Below are 21,772 nucleotides of genomic sequence, written 5' to 3'. Positions count from 1 at the left end.
AGCACGAGATATAGTGTACCCTTCAGGATGGGAACCTATGGAAATCAAAGTGGGAGTAATCATCTGTCAGGTTCAGGAAGGTCCCTGTGGGCTGGGTGTGTGGAGGGGAACTGGATCTGGGTCACCAGAACTTTCCACCAAGGCTTCGTGAGGAGCCGTTGACCTAATTCATCAACCCATCGGTGCTGGATAACCCCACTGTCATACCAGCTTCCGCCCACCTTTTTCCTTTAAAACATTAAAGCAAGGAGTATACTAAACAAAAAAATGTCCAGGTCATGGTTGCATCATATCCTGTGTATTTCTTAAGTTCTACCACACTGAGGGTCAACCACCTAACAATTAAAGACTTTCATTGAAAAAGAAAAGCGCTATTATCACCATTTAGGAAATTATATGTATTCTAATTAAATCATTGCTGGCAGAAAGTCAATATTAAATTCTCAATGTTATTGAATATTACTGAGTGAATATTATTGAATAGTGACAATCTATATGACAGAGTCATGTAGTGCCAAATTAATTGTCTCGAAGTGAAACCTTATTAATGATTCTATTCTGTCAAAGTCTGTCCCACAATAGAATAGAGTGTACATGTAAAACTCATTCATTCTACTTTGCTGTTTGTTTTCCACCCTCGTCTTGTTTGAAAGGTCAGCTCAGCGCAGCGCTCAACAGGCTTCACCTTTTGTAACCTGGGACATTAATAGAGGGTTGTGGTGGGGCGTGTGCGTCCAAGCGATCAATAGCTCTCTGGAAAATACAATACACACCACAGAGAAGCATATCCAGGCTTCTAGCACGCACAAACACACACACACACACACACACACACACACAAACACACACACCTTTGGCTGGCTACTTGGTCGGCCAGGTCCCAGCTGATGAGCGGAGAGCCTTGGGCCGGGCCTCCGTGTCAGACTCATTATCACAATACTGAGATCTCTGTCCTTTTGTACGGGCCCAATAATCCACATTCTCTGGCAAGCCGCCCAGACAGCGTGAGAGCAAGGACGCGAGAGGGCTTTTCGTTTCCCCCAGCCAACTTCGGGAACGCCTGCCTCTGACTGGCTAAGGTCAGGTTTAGGGTGGGGTTAGGGTTAGTGTGAGCCAATCGGAGCTTTCGTCACATGGAAATTTGATCTAAAGTTGACTGGAAAAACGTTACACGCAGCAGAGACGCACACACATATGCACACACATATGCACACACACACACACACACACACACACACACACACACACAGAGGCATGCATACACGAATTCACACGCACATGTGCACGCGCAAGCTACCAAATTGGCTTATTTCAGCTGAATCTCTGCTCCTCTCCCTCCGACGAGCTGTCTGACTGCGTATCTGCTCCCAGCTCTGTCGGATATTAGTCTGGCTCTGGACCTTCTTCTTCTTCTTCTTCCCCTCCCTTATAAATGTCAAGTCTTTCCCTCACCATGTTTCCCCACTGGACCATCTCTCCATGTCCTGAGGCCTCTCTCCATGTCCGCCTCTCACCTCTGTCTTCGGCACAGGGTCCTCTCTGATTTTCATGGTACTGCATCACAGCTCTGTGCCCAGGTCTCCAGCTCTGTGCCCAGGTCTCCAGGTCTGTGCCCAGGTCTCCAGGTCTGTACCCAGGTCTCCAGGTCTGTGCCCAGGTCTCCAGTTCTGTGCCCAGGTCTCCAGCTCTGTGCCCAAGTCTCCAGCTCTGTGCCCAGGTCTCCAGCTCTGTGCCCAGGTCTCCAGCTCTGTGCCCAGGTCTCCAGGTCTGTGCCCAGGTCTCCAGGTCTGTGCCCAGGTCTCCAGGTCTGTGCCCAGGTCTCCAGGTCTGTGCCCAGGTCTCCAGGTCTGTGCCCAGGGCTCCAGGTCTGTGCCCAGGTCTCCAGCTCTGTGCACAGGTCTCCAGCTCTGTGCCCAGGTCTCCAGCTCTGTGCCCAGGTCTCCAGGTCTGTGCCCAGGTCTCCAGGTCTGTGCCCAGGTCTCCAGCTCTGTGCCCAGATCTCCAGCTCTGTGCCCAGGTCTCCAGCTCTGTGCCCAGGTCTCCAGGTCTGTGCCCAGGTCTCCAGGTCTGTGCCCAGGTCTCCAGCTCTGTGCCCAGATCTCCAGCTCTGTGCCCAGGTCTCCAGCTCTGTGCCCAGGTCTCCAGGTCTGTGCCCAGATCTCCAGCTCTGTGCCCAGGTCTCCAAGTCTGTGCCCAGGTCTGCAGGTCTGTGCCCAGGTCTCCAGGTCTGTGCCCAGGTCTCCAGCTCTGTGCCCAGGTCTGCAGCTCTGTGCCAAGGGCTCCAGCTCTGTGCCCAGGTCTCCAGCTCTGTGCCCAGGTCTCCAGCTCTGTGCCCAGGTCTCCAACTCTGTGCCCAGGTCTCCAAGTCTGTGCCAAGGGCTCCAGCTCTGTGCCCAGGTCTCCAGGTCTGTGCCCAGTTCTCCAGCTCTGTGCCCAGGTCTCCAACTCTGTGCCCAGGTCTGCAGCTCTGTGCCAAGGGCTCCAGCTCTGTGCCCAGGTCTCCAGCTCTGTGCCCAGGTCTCCAGCTCTGTGCCCAGGTCTCCAGCTCTGTGCCAAGGTCTCCAGGTCTGTGCCCAGGTCTCCAGGTCTGTGCCCAGGTCTCCAGCTCTGTGCCCAGGTCTCCAGGTCTGTGCCCAGGTCTCCAGCTCTGTGCCCAGGTCTCCAGGTGTGCACTGCTTTTTTACGGCATACACACCACTCGTCATGACTTCTTACTGTCTGTCACTTCTTACTATTTCTACCCATCAAAGCTTTTTTTATTTTTTGGCTTCCCCCCCCTCTTTTTCTCCCCAATTGCACTTGGCCAATTACCCCACTCTTCCGAGCCGCCCTGGTCGCTGCTCCACCCCCTCTGCTGATCCGGGGAGGGCTGCAGACTACCACATGACTCCTCCCATACATGTGGAGTCGCCAGCCGCTTCTTTTCACCTGACAGTGAGGAGTTTCCTCAGGGGGACGTAGTGCGTGGGAGGATCATGTTATTCCTCCCAGTCTCCCCCAGTCCCCCACCCCCCCGAACAGGCGCCGCCGACTGACCAGAGGAGCCACTAGTGCAGCACTCAGGACATGTGGAGTCGCCAGCCGCTTCTTTTCACCTGACAGTGAGGAGTTTCCTCAGGGGGACATAGTGCGTGGGAGGATCACGCTATTCCCCCCCCCCAGTTCCCCCCCCCACAGCAGCGCCCCGACTGACCAGAGGAGGCGCTAGTGCAGCGACCAGGACACATACCGACATCCGGCTTCCCACCCGCAGATACGCCCAATCGTGTCTGTAGGGACGCCCGACCAAGCCGGAGGTAACACAAGGATTCAAACCGGCGATCCCTGTGTAATGGCAATGGAATAGACCCACCGCACCCCTCGGACGCCCCACAGTTGATTTTTTGTGACTTAAGGACATCCACCCTCCGTCGCAACCCGCCCCCTTGTCTCTCTCTGCCGTGTCTCTCACATGCATGCGACCGTGTTGCAAGCTGTTTGTTTTCCCTTGTTCAAAAAGCAAGGCAGCATTTAGCACAATCCTCTCAAGATAACCATGGAAACAAACCGGCTGTCGGCTTGCATACAATAGTATTCTCCTCTCTCGCTCACACACACACACACACACACACACACACACACACACACATATACACACACAATTGTATTCTCTAGCGTTACATTTGCAGGAAACAGCAGTCACTTTAACACATATACGGGCGCTTACACACTTGTCCACACACACATTTCATTTGTTTTATACACACACACACACACTCACACACACACACACACACACACACACACACTCTCTGGCTTAGCATAACCTCTCCCTGGTTAGACGCCAACATGCACATGCTGGGGGGGGGGGCGCACACATGAACACATTTACAAAACAAAACATTTCCTGTGACACCCGACTCGTTCCCAGACACATAAACACATTTCCTGAAATGCCGTCAATGGGAAATCAATAGCGAGGCTCCTTCTGCACCGTCTGCCACCCGGTAATCTTATCAGACAAAGAACAAAAGGCCGGGGGAGAACTCTTTGTGAGCAACAAAGAGCCCAAACTCAGGCGGGGAGGAGATGAGACGCATTCACAGGCGGTGATAAAAAAGTGCCGAGTCACTCGGGGGAGTCTCCCGGGTCAGGCCAGCCTCGTCTCCAGACGAGGTTTTCGTCTGGCCCTTCGTGCTTCTGAGCAAGAAACCACAAAACCTGCTTGCGTCGACGCGTATCACCGGCGCTAGCTAGGTTTCTTTAATTTCAAGTTACCCAAAATATCACAACTGCCGCTGTTGAGGAACTCCCCTCCAGGTTGTCAACACAATTACGCCGTCTCAGACAACCAATCAGCTTGTGGTAATAATGACACCATCTAATACTGTGATTTGATTGGACAGCCAATGAATTGTCATCATCAGTCCCTCGGTTGGTGTGTTTTTGAATAGTTGCCTGGCAACATCGCGCTAGTTAGCGAGCTAGCTAGCTATCAAAGAAAGAGTCTGCCAACGTCAACCTGCTGAGAACTGTCTGCGTTCACACGGGGGGCGCTAACGCAGTTATAACAAATCACGCGATGCTTCTAGAGATGAAAAAAAATGACTCCTAATATTAATATGAAACAATAAAACTTGTCCGGCTGAGTTAAAATCGCCGGACTGCCCGCGTACGAAGATGACGAAATACACGAGAAGGTCCGTGCACTGTTGTTAGCGAGACACGTTTATTTCCCCTGATGAATAAAGCGGTTCCGAGTCTCGTCCTGAGTCGGCTCTTTGGCTTTTGAATAACAACAGCTGGCAGTCCATCTGGTCGGAGCAGAGGAAGGAAAGCAGCGTCAGAATTAAACGGAGACCAGATCTACTGAACGGAGACCAAAAGAAATCTGATTTAGAGCCAACAACAACTGTCTGATTTCCTCTGTGAGACCGAACAGGCCCGGCTCTCTGAGCAGCTCTTATCGTGTGCTGTAATTCCTCCCCGCCACAACCAAGGAAACGACAAAAATAACAGAAGAACAACAAAATAATCACAACTCATTTTGAAAATGGTTTTTTGCGCTCATTAATGGAGGTATTTCATATTTCTATTACAAAACAAAACGCATCTTTACTCCCCCCTCCCCCTTTTCTCCTCAATTGTACTCGGCCAATTACCCCACTCTTCCGAGCCGCCCCGGTCGCTGCTCCACCTCCACCCCCTCTGCCGATCCGGGGAGGGCTGCGGACTACCACGTGCCTCCTCCCATACATGTGAGGTCACCAGCCGCTTCTTTTCACCCGGCAAGTGAGGAGTTTCACCAGGGGGACGTATTGCGTGGGAGGATCACGCTATTCCCCCCCCCCCCGAACAGGCACCCCGACCGACCAGAGGAGGCGCTAGCTCAGCAACCAGGACACATACCCACATTCGGCTTCCCACCCGCAGACACGGCCAGTTGTGTATAGGGGACGCCCGACCAAGCCGGAGGTAACACGGGGATTCGAACGGGCGATCCCCGTGTTGATCGGCAACGGAATAGACCGCTACGCTACCCGGACGCCCCTATTCTTGCACATTTTTTGTACATGACAATTGAATTGACTCATTTCTGATCCCACACCACGACGTCCTTCCCCCTTAAACGGTGTCCCCGGTGTCCCGACTAGTGCAGTCATCCTCACAGGGAGTGAAGAGTATCCAAAACACTCACTCTTCCTCGCAGTGGCCATGTCAGGATGGCAGGTTCAGAGCAGATGGACACACTTGGACAGACCCGGTCACAGCCTCATCCTCCCCGCCGTCTGACCTCAGAACCACCCTGGGAAACGGTGGGGATGAGAAAAGAGAAAAAAGAAAGAGAGACAAAGACAAAGACAAAATTACATGCAAGGATTAAATTAAAGCAAGCACACGGGGGGGGGGAGGGGGGGAAATTTGGATAAAAGCTGTTTGCAGGAAACTAATCAAACGAGGAAACAACAACTTGCCTCAGTAAGCTGAGGTGGTGGGGGGGGGTGGGGTATGTTCTTTGGTAAATCCACCCACCCCAGGTCAGCGTGTATTTCAATGGAGAGTCCAGCTGTGCAGTCCCGGTCAAACCGGGAGGACTGCGGAGTCCCGACGGAGACGCAAATTAAAAGGAAAACAAAACAGCGCGCTAAGAGGATTAGCTTCGGGACGAGGCTGCTGCTGCTGCAGGACTCGGTGGAGGTTCGCGTAGACGGAGCAACATTCAGGACACTTCAGGGTGGTGCCTCACATGCAAACAGGACACACACACACACACACACACACACGAGTGTGGTGCAGCGGAGGTACCCAGGAGGTGCTCCCTGCTGTCCCGTATCGTGAACAATAACACGTTCTAACACCTTTCATCCCTGTAGCATGAACATCAGATATATATTTTTTTTAAAAACAGGTGAAACCAAGACAGATCATCTGCTCCATCGCTTCTCAACAGGGGCGGTCACAGAACGCCGGGGAGCTGGAAGCGTATTTTTGCAAGGGGGGCGCCGAAGTGTCCCGGGGGTTGGGTGGGGTTGTATCGTATCAAAATATCAGAAAAATGGTGCAGAACAAGAAAAAATGCCACCAGTATTGTACTGAATACCTCAGCTGAGGAGTCATACCTTCTCCCACCTATGCACACCTTCCAGTGTGTTTACTGTGGTTACCGATGAGGTCGGGAAACCCTCACGTCTCAGAAGACCTTCACGTCTTTTTTTGGGGGGGGGGGGATTTTTGTCCCCAATTGTCAGTTGTACTCGGCCAATTACCCCACTCTTCCGAGCCGTCCCGGTCGCAGCTCCACCTCCACCCCCTCTGCTGATCCGGGGAGGGCTGCAGACTACCACGCGCCTCCTCCCATACATGTGGAGTCGCCAGCCGCTTCTTTTCACCTGACAGTGAGGAGTTTCACCAGGGGGACGTAGTGCGTGGGAGGATCACGCTATTCCCCCCCGGCTCCCCCTCCCCCCTGAAAAGCCGCCCCGACCGACCAGAGGAGGCGCTAGCGCAGCGACCAGGACACATACCCACACCCGGCTTCTCACCCACAGACACGGCCAATTGTGTCTGTAGGGACGCCCGACCAAACCGGAGGTAGACTAGACCGCCACGCCACCTGGACGCCTCAACCTTTATGTCTATTTGACGGATGCCGCGTCAATTTAGCTTATACCCTTCAAACGTTAAGATAAATAGCACCATAATACAGGACAGCCTACATATCCTTATGCTTTTTTTCCAGTAGCCTCACGCTTTCCTTGGCAGGCTGCTCTTGTTTTCCATTGGATCAATTAATAAAAATGCTTCTCGTTTGGCACGGGGCGCAAAATTACTGCTTTCTGATTGGCTGCTGTTTGTGATCAATAACGACACCTAATTCAAGTCTGAAAGCCAAATTTCTACCCTTTGCATTTGTTTAAGACTCGGAAATTTCATTTCATTTCACGTGGCTTTTCTGCAACACGGTGGCCCAGTGGTTAGTTAGCATTGTCGCCTCACAGCAAGAAGGTCCTGGGATTCGAACCCCGGGCCATCCCGGGTCCTTTCTGTGCTGAATTTGCATGTTCTCCCCGTGTCTGCATGGGTTTCTCCCGGGTGCTCCGGTTTCCTCCCACCGTCAAAAAGACATGCGTGTTAGGGTTAATACTCCTGCCTGTGCCCTTGAGCAAGGCAGTGGAGAGAAGAACTGGAGTTGGTCCCCGGGCGCTGCAGCTGCCCACTGCTCCTGTACAATACACTTTATGTAGTGTGGGTACAGGGGATGGGTTACATAGACAGAATGAATTTCACTGTATGTATGTACAGTGACAATAAAGTACCTTCTTCTTCTTGCTCCCTGGGAATATCTGGGAATATCTGGGAATATCTGTCCAGTTAAACCAGCTCTGTTATTTGGGCATTCGGTGACACACTTTTTAATTATATAACAGAATAATAATCAACATTAATATTCAGAGAAGACAATTAGCCTACATATTAATTGATGGGGTGGCGGTAAGGGACCTGGATAATGGGTAGGGGGGCGCTGGCCCACAAAACGTTGAGAACCACTGATCTTCTCCCTAGACGATAACCGAGTCGAGCTAGCAGCCAGTTTTATTATTATTATAGCATGCCTAGCCTGGTGCATTATGGGAACAAGCAGCGTGATAGGATTACGTGGTCAGCCGGTTATACTGCGTGATGAAGTTACACAATTTATGAAAAGGTTTTCCAAAAGCACCATGGTGATCACAGGACAATACACTGTGTTGAGACGGATGCCCTCCTAGAAATAAAACGAGAGGCCTCGTCTCCGTCTAAGAGACAGGTGCCTTGGGTTTACCAAGCCCCGTGATAGCGTCTCTCATGGAGATCTGATCAGAGAAAGATGCGCCACTGATCCTATTGTTGGAAACACTCACAGAAAAAATAGACGATAGCATGCTTTGCTGAAAGGCTTTCTCACGAACGGTCTCAACATGCCACATTTGGATAATTATAGCTAATTATTAAACAAGCGGGGAATAAAAATAGAAATATTAACCGAGATGCTTCCGCCTCTGAATCCAGGACGTAGTCCTATTCTTGCTTTCTGTACATGTGGAGCGAGTATTTTTTTCTTTGTGAAAAATGTTCCCCCCTTTCTCCCCAATTGTACTACTTGACCAATTACCCCACTCTTCCGAGCCGTCCCGGTCTCTGCTCCAACCCCTCTGCCGATCCGGGGAGGGCTGCAGACTACCACATGCCTCCTCCCATACATGTGGAGTCGTCAGCTGCTTCTTTTCACCTGGCAGTGAGGAGTTTCACCAGGGGGACGTAGCGCGTGGGAGGATCATGCTGTTCCCCCCAGTTCCCCCTCCCCTCCGAACAGGCGCCCCGGCCAACCAGAGGAGGTGCTAGTGCAGCGACCAGGACACATACCCACATCTGGGTTCCCACCCGTAGACACAGTCATTCGTGTCTGTAGGGATGCCCGATCAAAAAGGAAGTAACAAGGGGATTCGAACCGGCGATCCCCGTGTTGGTAGACAACGGAATAGACCGCTACGCCACCTGGACGCCTGCGAGTATTTTTTTTCCACACAAAATACTCATGTGCAAGCGTCGCTCACGTGCAGCAACGTCCAGGACCTGCAACAGAATACAACTCCACCTACAGATCAGACCCCGGTCAACCTCCAGGAACACCACGACGCCCCCATCAGGACCTTTCCCTTCATCACGGCTCTGCCTCTCCTGGTGAACAAACAAAAGGGTCTTCTCTCACACACAGCTGTTCTCCGGGGCTGTGTGAGAGCAGATCGGAGGGCATTAAGACACAACCTGTTGGATGTAAAGCGTCAGACAGCCTGTGTGTCCTCAGCATCCGTCTCACATCCTGCACCGACGGAGGAACCGCATCATGTCTTCTGTTTTGCTTCCCGGATTTGAAGCTTTAGGAAATGTTTGTGCTCGCAATACTGTGAAGAACAACATGGCAAAAGGTGCTCTTCTGTCCTTCTCTTTCTTCACACGCAAGAATTTCTATCTGCTTTAATGCCCCGTGTCACGCTCTTTTATTTAGTTGTATTTCTGTTGTGTCTTTTCTCTTTTTTTCTCCAATTTTTGTGTCCAAATGTCCCAATTTTTGCTTGCATTAATTTTTTTTAAAAACGCTAATAAACAGATTAAGTAATGGATAATATTGCTTATATACTACTGTAGATTCCCAAATCAGTTGTAATTTAACAATTTTTGGCTTCTTTGTTTCAGTTTTAGGAAAATAAGTGTTCCACCTCAAACACTCCACCTCCAAACCCCACCCCCCTCTCAATTCATTTCAATTCAATGATGCTTTATTGGCATGAATGTATTAATTACAATGTTGCCAAAGCAAAACAGGTCAACAGAGTACTAAAAAACAAACAAACAAACAAAAAAAGGAGAAAAAAAGGAAAAAGGAATACATAGATCTGGCAGAGACATAGAACAGCACTTGAACAGCAACTAACAGTAATTGACAGTGTTTTGGTCACTCACTGACCCTTAGGCTATGGCATTCTGACACATATTGTGCCGCAAGGTGTGACCTTTGACCCTCTCCTAAAACCAGTGGCTATTGTTCTTTCTCATCCAGGAGTAGAACATTTGGAATCTGGTTTTCAAATTTCTCCTGGTATTTTTCTCTTATGTTCTAACCCAGCCACTTAGGATGCACAAGCCAGTGCATTCTTAGTGCCGGTCCCAAGCCCGGACAAATGGGGAGGGTTGCGTCAGGAAGGCCATCCGGCATAAAATCTTTGCCAAATCAAATATGCGGATCATAAAATCAAATATGCGGATCATGTCCAGAGACAGCTACAGAGGAGGAAAGGTAGGCGTGTGGAGGTGAGAGTCTGAACTTTGAATGTTGGCACTATGACTGGTAAAGGGAGAGAGCTGACTGATATGATGGAAAGAAGAAAGGTAGGTACTGTGTGTGCAAGAGACCAGGTGGAAGGGGAGTAAGGCCAGGAGTATCGGAGGTGGGTTCAAACTCTTCTACCATGGTGCGAATGGGAGGAGTAATGGGGTAGGGGTAATTCTGAAGGAAGAGTATGTCAAGAGCGTGCTGGAGGTGAAGAGTGTCAGACAGAGTGATGAGTATGAAGCTGCAAATCGAAGGTGCATTGCTGAATGTTATCAGCGCATACACCCAGCAAGTCGGGTGTGAGATGGACGAAAAAGAAGAATTCTGGAGTGAGTTGGACGACGTGGTGGAGAGGGTACCCAAGGAGGAGAGAGTGGTGATTGGAGCGGACTTCAATGAACATGTTGGTGAAGGGAACAGAGGTGATGAGGAGGTGATGGGTAGGTATGGTGTCAAGGAGAGAAATGTGGAAGGACAGATGGTGGTGGATTTTGTTAAAAGGATGGAAATGGCTGTGGTGAATACATACTATGTCAAGAAGAGAGAGGAACACAGGGTGACATACAAGAGTGGAGGAAAGTGCACACAGGTGGACTATATCTTATGTATAGAAGGTGCGATCTAAAAGGGATTGGAGACTGCAAGGTGGTGACAGGGGAGAGCGTAGCTAGGCAGCATCGGATGGTGGTCTGTAGGATGACTTTGGAGACCAAGAAGAGGAAGCAAGTGAAGACACAGCCAAAGATCAAATGGTGGAAGTTGAAGAAGGAAGACTGGTGTGTGGAGTTCAGGCAGGAGTTAAGACAGGCACTGGGTGGTAATGAAGAGTTGCCATATGGCTGGGCAACCACTGCAGATATAGTGAGGGAGACAGCCAGGAAGGTACATGGTGTGTCATCAGGACAGTGGAAGGAAGACAAGGAGACTTGGTGGTGGAATGAGGAAGTACAGCAAAGTATACAGAGGAAGAGGTTGGCAAAGAAGAAGTGGGATAGTCAGAGAGATGAAGAAAGTAGACAGGAGTACAAGGAGATGCAGCATAAAGCGAAGAGAGAGGTGGCAAAGGCAAAGGAAAAGGCGTATGGTGAGTTGTATGACAGGTTAGACACTAAGGAAAGAGAAAAGGACTTGTACCGATTGGCTAGACAGAGGGACCGAGCTGCGAAGGATGTGCAGCAAGTTAGGGCGATCAAGGATAGAGATGGAAATGTGCTGACAAGCGAGGAGAGTGTGCTAAGAAGGTGGAAGGAATACTTTGAGGGGCTGATGAATGAAGAAAATGAGAGAGAGAAGGTTGGATGATGTGGGGATCGTGAATCAGGAAGTTCAGTGGATTAGCAAGGAGGAAGTGAGGGCAGCTATGAAGAGGATGAAGAGTGGAAAGGCAGCTGGTCCTGATGACATACCTGTGGAGGCATGGAGATGTTTAGGAGAGATGGCAGTGGGGTTTTTAACTAGATTGTTTAACACAATCCTGGAAAGTGAGAGGATGCCGGAGGGGTGGAGAAGAAGCATACTGGTACCGATTTTCAAGAACAAGGGTGATGTGCAGAACTGCAGCAACTACAGAGGTATAAAGTTGATCAGCTACAGCATGAAGATATGGGAAAGAGTAATAGAAGCTAGGTTAAGAGGAGAGGTGATAATCAGCGAGCAGCAGTATGGTTTCATGCCAGGAAAGAGCACCACAGATGTGATGTTTGCTTTGAGAGTGTTGATGGAGAAGTATAGAGGAGGCCAGAAGGAGGTACATTGTGTCTTTGTAGATTTAGAGAAAGCATATGACAGGGTGCCGAGAGAGGAGGTGTGGTATTATATGAGGAAGTGGGGAGTTGCAGAGAAGTATGTAGGAGTGGTGCAGGATATGTATGAGGGAAATATGACAAGAGGGACCACTCAAGTTGGACGGTTTGGAGACAAAGCAAGAGAGACAAGATTGAGATGGTTTGGACATGTGTGGAGGAGAGATGCTGGGTATATTGGGAGAAGGATACTGAATATGGATCTGCCAGGAAAGAGGAAAAGAGGAAGGCCAAAGAGGAGGTTTATGGATGTGGTGAGGGAAGACATGCAGGTGGCTGGTGTGACAGAGGAAGACGCAGAAGACAGGAAGAAATGGAAACGGATGATCCGCTGTGGCGACCCCTAACGGGAGCAGCCGAAAGTAGTAGTAGTAGATTTTTCTCTTATGTTCTGGAATTTCTCACAATTTAGCAGGAAGTAAATCTCTGTCTCGACCTCACCTGCTGTACAGTGACCACATATTCTTTGCTCTTTTGGTAGCCAAGATGTTGTGTGTCTGTCCTTTTCTGTGGTCAGACTGTGATCAGTGAGGCCGTACTTGGTAAGGATGTGTCTCTGCTTACTGTCTCTGACAATGGACAGACAGACAGTCAGCCAGTTTGTATTCTCTTTTTAGGGCCTGATAACGCTCTAATTTGTGTTGTCATTTGGTTTCTATGTCCCGATGTTCCAGATATGAGTTGTTGCATGGTGTGATGATGTGGTTTACTCTGATATGTGGTTGGTTAGCAGTGCTGGTCTGAAACTCATCTGTGATAGTGGTTACGGGGATAGTTGGGTTCACAACCAGCTGACTGAGGGGACTCTTTCTTAGCTCTTGGATTTGAAATGCTTTAAACTGCAGTGTGTGGTGGGGACTTCATTTAAGGTGCATCCAGAATTTAAGTGTGATCTGTTTTGGATATTTATTATCAATGGGAAACGGCCTCATTCTGCCCTGCATGCATTTCTTGGCGTTTTCCTTTGTACGTTTAGCAATTTTCGACAGAATTCTGCATGCAGGGCTTCTGTTGGATGTTTGTCCCATCTAGTGTAGTCTTGCTGACTGAGTGGACCCCATACTTCACTTCCATATACTGCAATGGGCAGGAGGACACTGTCAAAGATTTTGGACCAGATTTTAATTGGGGTGTCTGTTTTATAGAATTTTCTTTTTATTGCATAGAAAGCTTGCTCTCTCTCTCTCTCTCTCTCTCTCACACACACACACTTACCAATGCCGGACTGATGGCTCCAACGGCAACTTGAGGTTTGAACTTTCTTCTTCTGGTCGGAAACCCTGGTGAAAAAGACAGTTAGGATTCAGAGACAGGTTCCTTTGTTTTCTCACTTTTATACAGGAGGAAAAGATGTCACGCTTTCCGACAACAGTCTGGACTCAGAGCAACTTCCTTTTCCAACAGCATAATATGACGGTGCTCCTTCCAACAGTTAAATGGGTCACTATGATTAGAAAACTGCTCCAGGGATTGAAATATACAACTCCCAGCTAATAAAATGGAGGCTAACAGTGTCACAGTCACAGCAGTGTTTTACAAGGGAGCGACAGTTTGGAAATAACCCACATCAAGCAAAGCTTCTGCAAAAAGACTCAAATTGAATCCTACTGACTCTTTTGCAGGAACTCAGAAAATATCACTTAGTATTGCATAGCCTTATTTCCTCTAATGTGAACACTAACCTACTCTCCACTAAAACTGGGCTGTTGAGACGGATGACTCACGAAAGCAACCCATGAATCCGTGTTCGCAATGGCTCAGAGAAGGATGTGTGTGTCTGCAGGATGTGTTCTGATGGAATCGGATAATTTCATTTTTGATAAGATCATTTTTTTACCTACATCAAAACCTGAAAATATCCACTTAAATAAAGTGTTGAATAACTTAAGCATTGGACCTTGTTAATTAATCATTCATACATACAGATTTTTGGCTTTGGTCACGGCTCCAAGAAAGCCATGACCAAAGCTGCCAGCAAGGAAGGGAAGAAGCGTTGAAAGTCTAGGAAGGAGAGCTATGCCATCTACGTGTTCAAGGTCCTGAGGCAGGTCCACCCCGATATCGGCATCTCCTCCAAGGCCATGGGAGTCATGAACTCTTTCGTTAATGACATCTTTGAGCACATCGCTGGTGAGGCTTCTCGTCTGGCACATTACAACAAGTGCTCCACCATCACCTCAAGGGAGCTCCAGACCGTCGCCCGCCTGCTGCTCCCTGGTGAGCTGGCCAAGCACGCCATGTCTGAGGGCACCAAGGCCGTCACCAAGTACACCAGCTCCAAGTAAACTACCCACTGACACCAAAAATGGCCCAAATTTTGGCCTGGCAGCCTGTCCAGGGTGTCTCCCCGCCTGCCACCCAGTGACTGTTGGGATAGGCTCCAGCATCCCCGCGACCCTGAGCGCAGGATAAGTGGTTTGGATAATGAATGGACGGACAAATTTGTTCTTACACACCCATGGGATTTTTTCTAGCCCCCAAGTCTATCTTGTAGACCAGTGTAGAACCTGGGTAACCCCTGAATTTAGACACCAGTTTGCTAACACCGATGTCTTTGCAGGCCTGGGTGATTGGCAGGGCTGGGCAGTCTTATCCAGAAAGGGCCGGGGTGGGTGCAGGTCTTTGTTCCCATCAAGCGGTTACACACCCGTGTCTCCTAATCAAGTTCCTCAGCGAAGACTCTACTGGTTGATGAGTGGGATCAGGTGTGTAACTGCTTGGTTGGAACAAAAACCTGCACCCACACAAGCCTCTTTCTTGATAAGATTGCCCACCCCTGCTAGATGTTAGGGTGAAGGAGTTCCAAATAACTCATCAGGCTTTGCTGTGACTGTCAGATGATCTTGAGAGCCCATGGGTGTGCAAGAACACATTTGTACATATGAACGATGGATGAATGAGACCCACTGTCTTTTACCTCTTAATAGCCGTAACAGTGACAGCTAAATATTTCTTCGCATGGAGAACAATAAGGTCTAATGTAACTCAGTCCCTCTCAGAGAACACCCCCGCAACGCCCCCCCCCCGCAGAAACGAATGTAACTCAGTCCCTGTCAGAGAACACCCCCGCAACACCCCCCCCCAGCTGAAACGAATGTAACTCAGTCCCTCTTAGTGAACACCCCGCAACATCCCCCCCCGCAGCAGAAATGAATGTAACTCAGTCCCTGTCAGAGAACACCCCGCAACATCCCCCCCCCCCGCTGAAACGAATGTAACTCAGTCCCTCTCAGTGAACACCCCGCAACATCCCCCCCGCAGCAGAAATGAATGTAACTCAGTCCCTGTCAGAGAACACCCCGCAACACCCCCCCCTGCTGAAACGAATGTAACTCAGTCCCTGTCAGAGAACACCCCCGCAACACCCCCCCCCCAGCTGAAACGAATGTAACTCAGTCCCTGTCAGAGAACACCCCGCAACGCCCCCCCAGCTGAAACGAATGTAACTCAGTCCCTGTCAGAGAACACCCCCGCAACAACCCCCCCGCTGAAACGAATGTAACTCAGTCCCTCTCAGTGAACACCCCGCAACATCCCCCCCCCCGCAGCAGAAATGAATGTAACTCAGTCCCTGTCAGAGAACACCCCTGCAACACCCCCCCCCCGCAGCAGAAATTAATGTAACTCAGTCCCTCTCAGAGAACACCCCCGCAACGCCCCCCCACAGCAGAAATTGTCTAGATTAGCACCGCCACTGGGGTTTAAAAGCAAGGGACGGCATGTTATAAAACAATTTCAGCAAGCAGCAACAAGTACCCGTTTCTCCCGTTTATGTTTCTCCATGAAGGGCTGATTGCTCTCCACCATTTTAAACTGTGGGAGTGACACGCGTGGGCTGATAATTTAACACTGGAATAGCTGCGTTATTATTTTATGCTGGCCATGTCCATTTACGGTAACGCAGCCCTTGGGGGTCGGAGAGACGGTTTCATTTTAAAACAAACAAACAAAAAAATGCAAGCTCACCGCACAGTTTTTAGACAAATCTACCAACACGGACAAACCTGAAGGACCAGCCAGCTGAGAGATGCACCTGCTGATCGCCTTTCTCCTGACGTTTGCGAAAAAAGTAAGCGGTCAACTGCTTTACTTGTGAGGCTTACCTTAGCTGGGCGCAAGAAGAGGACAAAAAGGAGGAAACCCGTCCAACTGTCTCGCGGAACAGCCGTGATCTGCAGAAGTTAGTGCAGCGGGCACCAAGGGTTGCTGAAAATAAGGAGGGGGGGGGGGAATCGACATTCACCAAAATATCCCTCGCTCTTCTTGCACTACACGCTGAACACCAAGTTCCGCATTTGGTCACGTGCTCCGCTCCGCCACCGACGCCCGTGCAGCGAAAACGCGGTTCCGCCGAATAAGTGAGGAGGTCCAGTCACCCAGGACTCCTGCGCCCTTTCTGTGGTACTGTGCGGCAGGGAATTTACGATCCGAGCCGCTTGTAAACAGCTTCGCTCTCTCCCGACGCTCGCCAGCCTGCGCGCGTGTGTGTGTATAGGAAGACGTCGCCACCTAGCGCATGTATCTTGTAGTACGCGTAGCAGGGGGGGGGGGCACCAAACCTGACACAACAAGGGGGGCATGCTGACACAGGCGGCCCCGCCACTATCGGTCTGACCCAAGCGAGCAGGAGTGCAATGGCAGGTAACGGCAAATCAAAGACAAGAACAACAAAAAACGAAGAGACATCTAGAAGCGTCTCGCGCTCAGAATGATGAGCCGAGACACGCGTCATGTCAGCATCTGGATGACAGGACCGAGTGATCAGTGACGTTGCTGAAAGCAGCGAACATATCTCCATGGTGTGTCCTGATATAGAGTATAGCTTACTGGCTAATTATTACAAACTGTTCTCTTCTCTCACGTCTTCTCTCTGAACGACGTCTTCCTCTTCCTCCTCTTCTGTGCGTGTGAATGGTGTGATGCGAGTCTCCCCCCGTGCGCACGTGTAGTCTGTCCTCCTCCCCCCCAGGTGTCCGTGGTGACGGTGGTCGCCACCTGGACCCTGCTTGGCACCCTCCTCAGCCCCTTTTCTTCTTATATATCTTATAAATCCACATAATTTTGTTATCCTGTTTCAGTGCTGTATCCTTCTCTCTCTCCAATGTGTGACTGCTGTTTTCTCTTGTCTCTCCTCCCGTGGGTGTGGATGGTGTGATGCGAGTCTCCCCTGTGTGCACGTGTAGTCTGTCCTCCTGTCAGGTCTCCATGGTGACGGTGGTGGCGTGGGTCAGGTCCTGGGCTAGTCTGGTGGCGTCTGGACACTGCTTGGCATCCTCCTCGTCATATTCTTCATACATTTTGTCATTCCATTATAATTGCGTCATCCTCTTTCAGTGTTGTATTGTGTAAGTTGTGTCAACACAACAGCCACTGCACGTTGTGCGTCTTGGGAGAGAGATCCCTCCTCTCTTGCTCTCCCTGGGGTTTCTTCCTACTTTCCCTCCCTGTTAAAGGTGTTTTACAGACCAGGGGCCTCGTGTGTCAATCGTTACTATGGGCAAATTTGCTCTTACACACCCATGGGTTTATTTCATTTTTAGCCCAAAAAATTGCCTGACAGTTAGCAGCAAAGCATGCTGGGTATTTGTAATTCCTTCCTCTTAACATCTATTGTCTACCTCTTGTAACGAGCAGTCACCCAGGCCTGCGAAGACATCAGTTTTAGGCAATCGGTGTCTAAATTCAGGGATTGTCCAGGTTCTACCCTGGTCTCTGAGACAAACCTCAGGGCTAAAAAAACCCCATGGGTGGGTAAGAACACATTTGCCCATAGTAACGGTTGCTACGTGAGGCCCCAGGTGTAAAATGTAAAACTGCTACTAGCTTAGTACAACTAGAGTTATCCAAAGGAGTTGAATCAAGTGCAACTGGACTTGGTATATATCCGTGAAGACGTTTCGCCTCTCATGCAAGAGGCTTCCTCAGTTCATGCCTTTCTGACTAGACCAAGCTAGTCCAACTTGGTCTGACTAGACCAAGCTAGTCTGACTGGCTGGTGATGAGACAGCTAGAGTTGAAACTAGAGTCTCAATAGCCATGTGTACTATTCTGCAAACATCCCCTAATCCTCTGTGAATAGTACACATGGCCATTGAAACTCTAGTTAATGGTCACACCCATATTTGCATATGAAACTGGTCAAGTCCACTTCATTTGTATAGCCCCCAACATCACAAATTACAAATTTGCCTCAACTGGTTTTACAGCAACACAAGTCAAGTCAAGTTGGTTTCGGTCATTATGCAACTGTATTGTTCGTAAGGGTGGAGATACCTGCAGTCAGCTGAGACTGAAGAGGTCACGTGCATGAGTGATGAAACGTTTCTGTCAGTAAACGCTGTGTCCAGATGAACTGATTCAACCTTCTTTGATTTTCTTATCTGGATTATTGAGCATGCATCAAGACACTTCCTAAACAGTTGTTATTCATTTGTTCACTTGTCTATTCGGTCACTATCTCACTCAAAAGCCCCAGACAGAGGTTTGACTCCTGGACCAGTGAGGCCAGAGTGTTGCTCCGAGGGTCCCTGCAGCCCGTCCGCAGGGTCACGAGGCCAGAAGACAGACCTTGAGGTGGGTGTGATGCTGAAGGTAAGGGACACCCAGAGGCACGCTCTTCTATTTGATAGACTCATTATAGAAATGCAGGCTATGTCATACATGCATACATATCTGTATTAGTATAAACTGGTCTGTACATGGTCTATACTTTAGGAATCAGGAAAATTTATTTGTCATTTCATTACATGCACCTGCACACATGAAATGAAATGAAATATTGTTTCCCCCAGCCCACAGCAGTACAATACAAAGACAAAAACACATCCAAACTATAAGAACACACATATCCATCCCTCCATCCATCCATCCATTATCCGAACTTCTTATCCTGCTCTCAGGGTCGCGGGGATGCTGGAGCCTATCCCAGCAGTCATTGGGCGGCAGGTGGGGAGACACACTGGACAGGCCACCAGACCATCACACAGGGCCGACGTACACGTATATCCAACATATCCCAAAAAAATTCACTGTACAAGAGAACGAATGCCAGGGTGACTGTTGGAACTGCCGGTCTGCATTGGCTAGCAGTTAGCTTAGCCTGCCCCGCTCCCGCCTCCTATCAGGCCGCCCTCAGTGTTTCCTCCTCTGGCACAGCTCCAGGCAGGGCCGTGGTCCCTGGGCCCACCAGATGCAGCAGACCAAGCTCTCCCAGCCGAGCCAATGCCAGCTCTCCCAGCCAAACACCTTCGACACACCTCCCCGCACTCCACATGATGACATCAAAACCACAGTCAACGCTAGGCGAGGCCGCCGTCAGACCGCCCTTGCCAGTCTGCATGGGCTAGCCTGCTCCGCTTCCGCGTCCTGTCAGACCGCCCACGGTGTTTCATCTTCGGGCACAGCTCCAGGCAGGGCCGTGGTCCCTGGGCCCACAGGACACACCAGACCAAGCTCTCCCCAGTGCCAGCTTTCCCAGCCATCAAACAAAGATGCAAACTCAGACACAGACGTGGACAAAGACACTGCATGGACGGTGCTGGGAGAGGCGTAAGTTCGCGCCGCCATCTTCCCACACCGGAGGGGTACAACAAAGGTTCAGTTTGAAAAGGCAGACAGGTGCTTCGTATTGGAGGTAATAATTCTTTCTTCTTTCTTTTTTACTTTAGTGGTGCTGTAAATACTTTATGTTTTAGAAGTACTCTCTATTTAAAAAAAAGACAACCTGTTGACCCAGCTGAAGTACTAATCATAATCACTGACCGCTTTCTTTCGCTCTATACGGGACATTGATGTAAGACTGATGCATTTCATATCCCCATATGTCTTAGTCGTAGTGCTGTCGATATGGACGCTCATTACCCGGAGGAGGAAAAGAACGAGGGAAAACATCAGGGGAATGTGTTACAGATGTTTTCGCTATCAAACGTCAGCGTTCGTATTTCTGCTACCTTATATCCAAAAAGCCTCGGTACACGTTGTGCTGGCAACCGTGTAGTCAGTGTGTTGTCTGTGAAATATGATTCATCCTACCTGACCTTTATTTTACAGGATATCCTCAATGAAGTGGTTCTCCAGGAAGGAGATGAAGCGTATCTAACGTTGGTTCTGGGGCGCACCACCTTCACAGACACTGTGTCCACTGACTATTTCAGGACACGGGCACATTTTCGGCGGCTTGACAGTTAAGTGCTTTAGTAAATGGACTCCATTTATATAACGCTTTTCTAGTCTACCGTCCACTCAGAGTGCCTTACAGTGTATGTCTCACATACATACGCTGGTGGTGGAGGCTGCCATGCAAGGTGCCAACCTGCTCATCAGGAGCAGTCAGGGGTTCAGTGTCTTACTGAAGGACACTTCGGCACGCTCTCTGGAGGAGCCGGGGATCGAACCAGCATCCTTCTGATTTACTAGACGACCCGCTCTAGCTCCTGGGCCATGCCGCCCCCAAACGAGTAAAGGGTGCAGCAGTGTGCAATACTCGAGTGCTGTGATGTCTGTGCATGTTTCCACCAGCTCTGTGGAATTGAATGTCGGAGGCTTTATAAAAACTGCGCACCAGGTGAATAATCTCATATCTGTCAGTACATGTAGTACTGAAGTCATATGGTCTATGCCTAGACCACATGCGGGGCTTCGTGGTCAGAGTATGATTTTACTCTGTAATTTTCTTTCTCTGTTTTACAGGATATGTTGGGGCAGAGAAAAGGGAAGAAATAAAAGGGATGTATTCTGAAGACCAACATCCCGGCTATTGTGACCACTTCTGCAGCCAAATGTTACAGATGAATTTAAAGTTACACACACACACACACGCACACACACACACACACACACACACACACACACACACACACACACACACACACATCCCAGCCTAGACTAAAGGGTGTCACTGAAATATATGAATTTAAAGGTAAAAATCTGCAAAAAGACTCTAGAAAGTAATTGATTCATGTAATTTATTAGAGGACCCTTAGAATAAATCATAAACTGTTCAGTACTGGTTTTTTTATGTATGTTACTATTTTTTTAATTCAACGTTGTATTTCTACTTTGTCGTTTTTCATCATCATTTTTACAAATCCTTAAAAGGGGTCCAACTTTATGCCATTTATGCAGCTGTGAATGACGCAAACCAGCCTATCCGACTCAGGGTGGCGGGGATGCTGGAGCCTATCCCAGCAGTCATTGGGCGGCAGGCGGGGAGACACCCTGGGCAGGCTGAGAGGCCATCACAGGGCCCCCCCACACACACACGCACACGCACACGCACACACACACACACGGTGGCTGGTGTGACAGAGGAAGACGCAGAAGACAGGAAGAAATGGAAACGGATGATCCGCTGTGGCGCCCCCTAACGGCAGCAGCCGGTAGTAGTAGTAGTAGTAGTAGTAGTAGTAGTAGTAGTAGTAGTAGTATTTTAGAGCACGTGTTACCAAATCAAGTGTCAGTCAAATCGTTTTTTGGGCGGGACTAGCGAGCTTTCGCGCGAGAGAAACGACGCGGGGGGGGGGTGAGTTGCCTTTTCCCGCTTCGCAGAAATTGTATTCGGTGAAACGGATAAATGTCCGGGGTTTACGAAGGAATATTTTCTTTTTCTTTTTTTTTCAAT

At 49.5% G+C, this 21,772-nt stretch overlaps 1 protein-coding gene across 1 annotated transcript in view; it reads right to left on the bottom strand.

Moving 5' to 3' along the window:
* Window positions 1-16,616, bottom strand: part of adissp (adipose secreted signaling protein) — a 44,039-nt gene extending 27,423 nt beyond the window's left edge. Inside the window, 3 exon segments of the mRNA XM_056300728.1 lie at window positions 5,678-5,785; window positions 13,369-13,433; window positions 16,257-16,616. Of these exon segments, the coding sequence (XP_056156703.1) occupies window positions 5,678-5,696 (19 nt within the window). The 5' untranslated portion in view covers window positions 5,697-5,785; window positions 13,369-13,433; window positions 16,257-16,616.
* Window positions 16,617-21,772: the final 5,156 nt, after the last annotated feature.

The sequence above is a fragment of the Lampris incognitus genome, chromosome 20 (genome assembly GCF_029633865.1).
Source record: "Lampris incognitus isolate fLamInc1 chromosome 20, fLamInc1.hap2, whole genome shotgun sequence".
NCBI classification, from domain to species: domain Eukaryota; kingdom Metazoa; phylum Chordata; class Actinopteri; order Lampriformes; family Lampridae; genus Lampris; species Lampris incognitus.
Note: the sequence above shows the minus strand (reverse complement) of the source record. Positions and strands in the feature narration are given on the sequence as shown.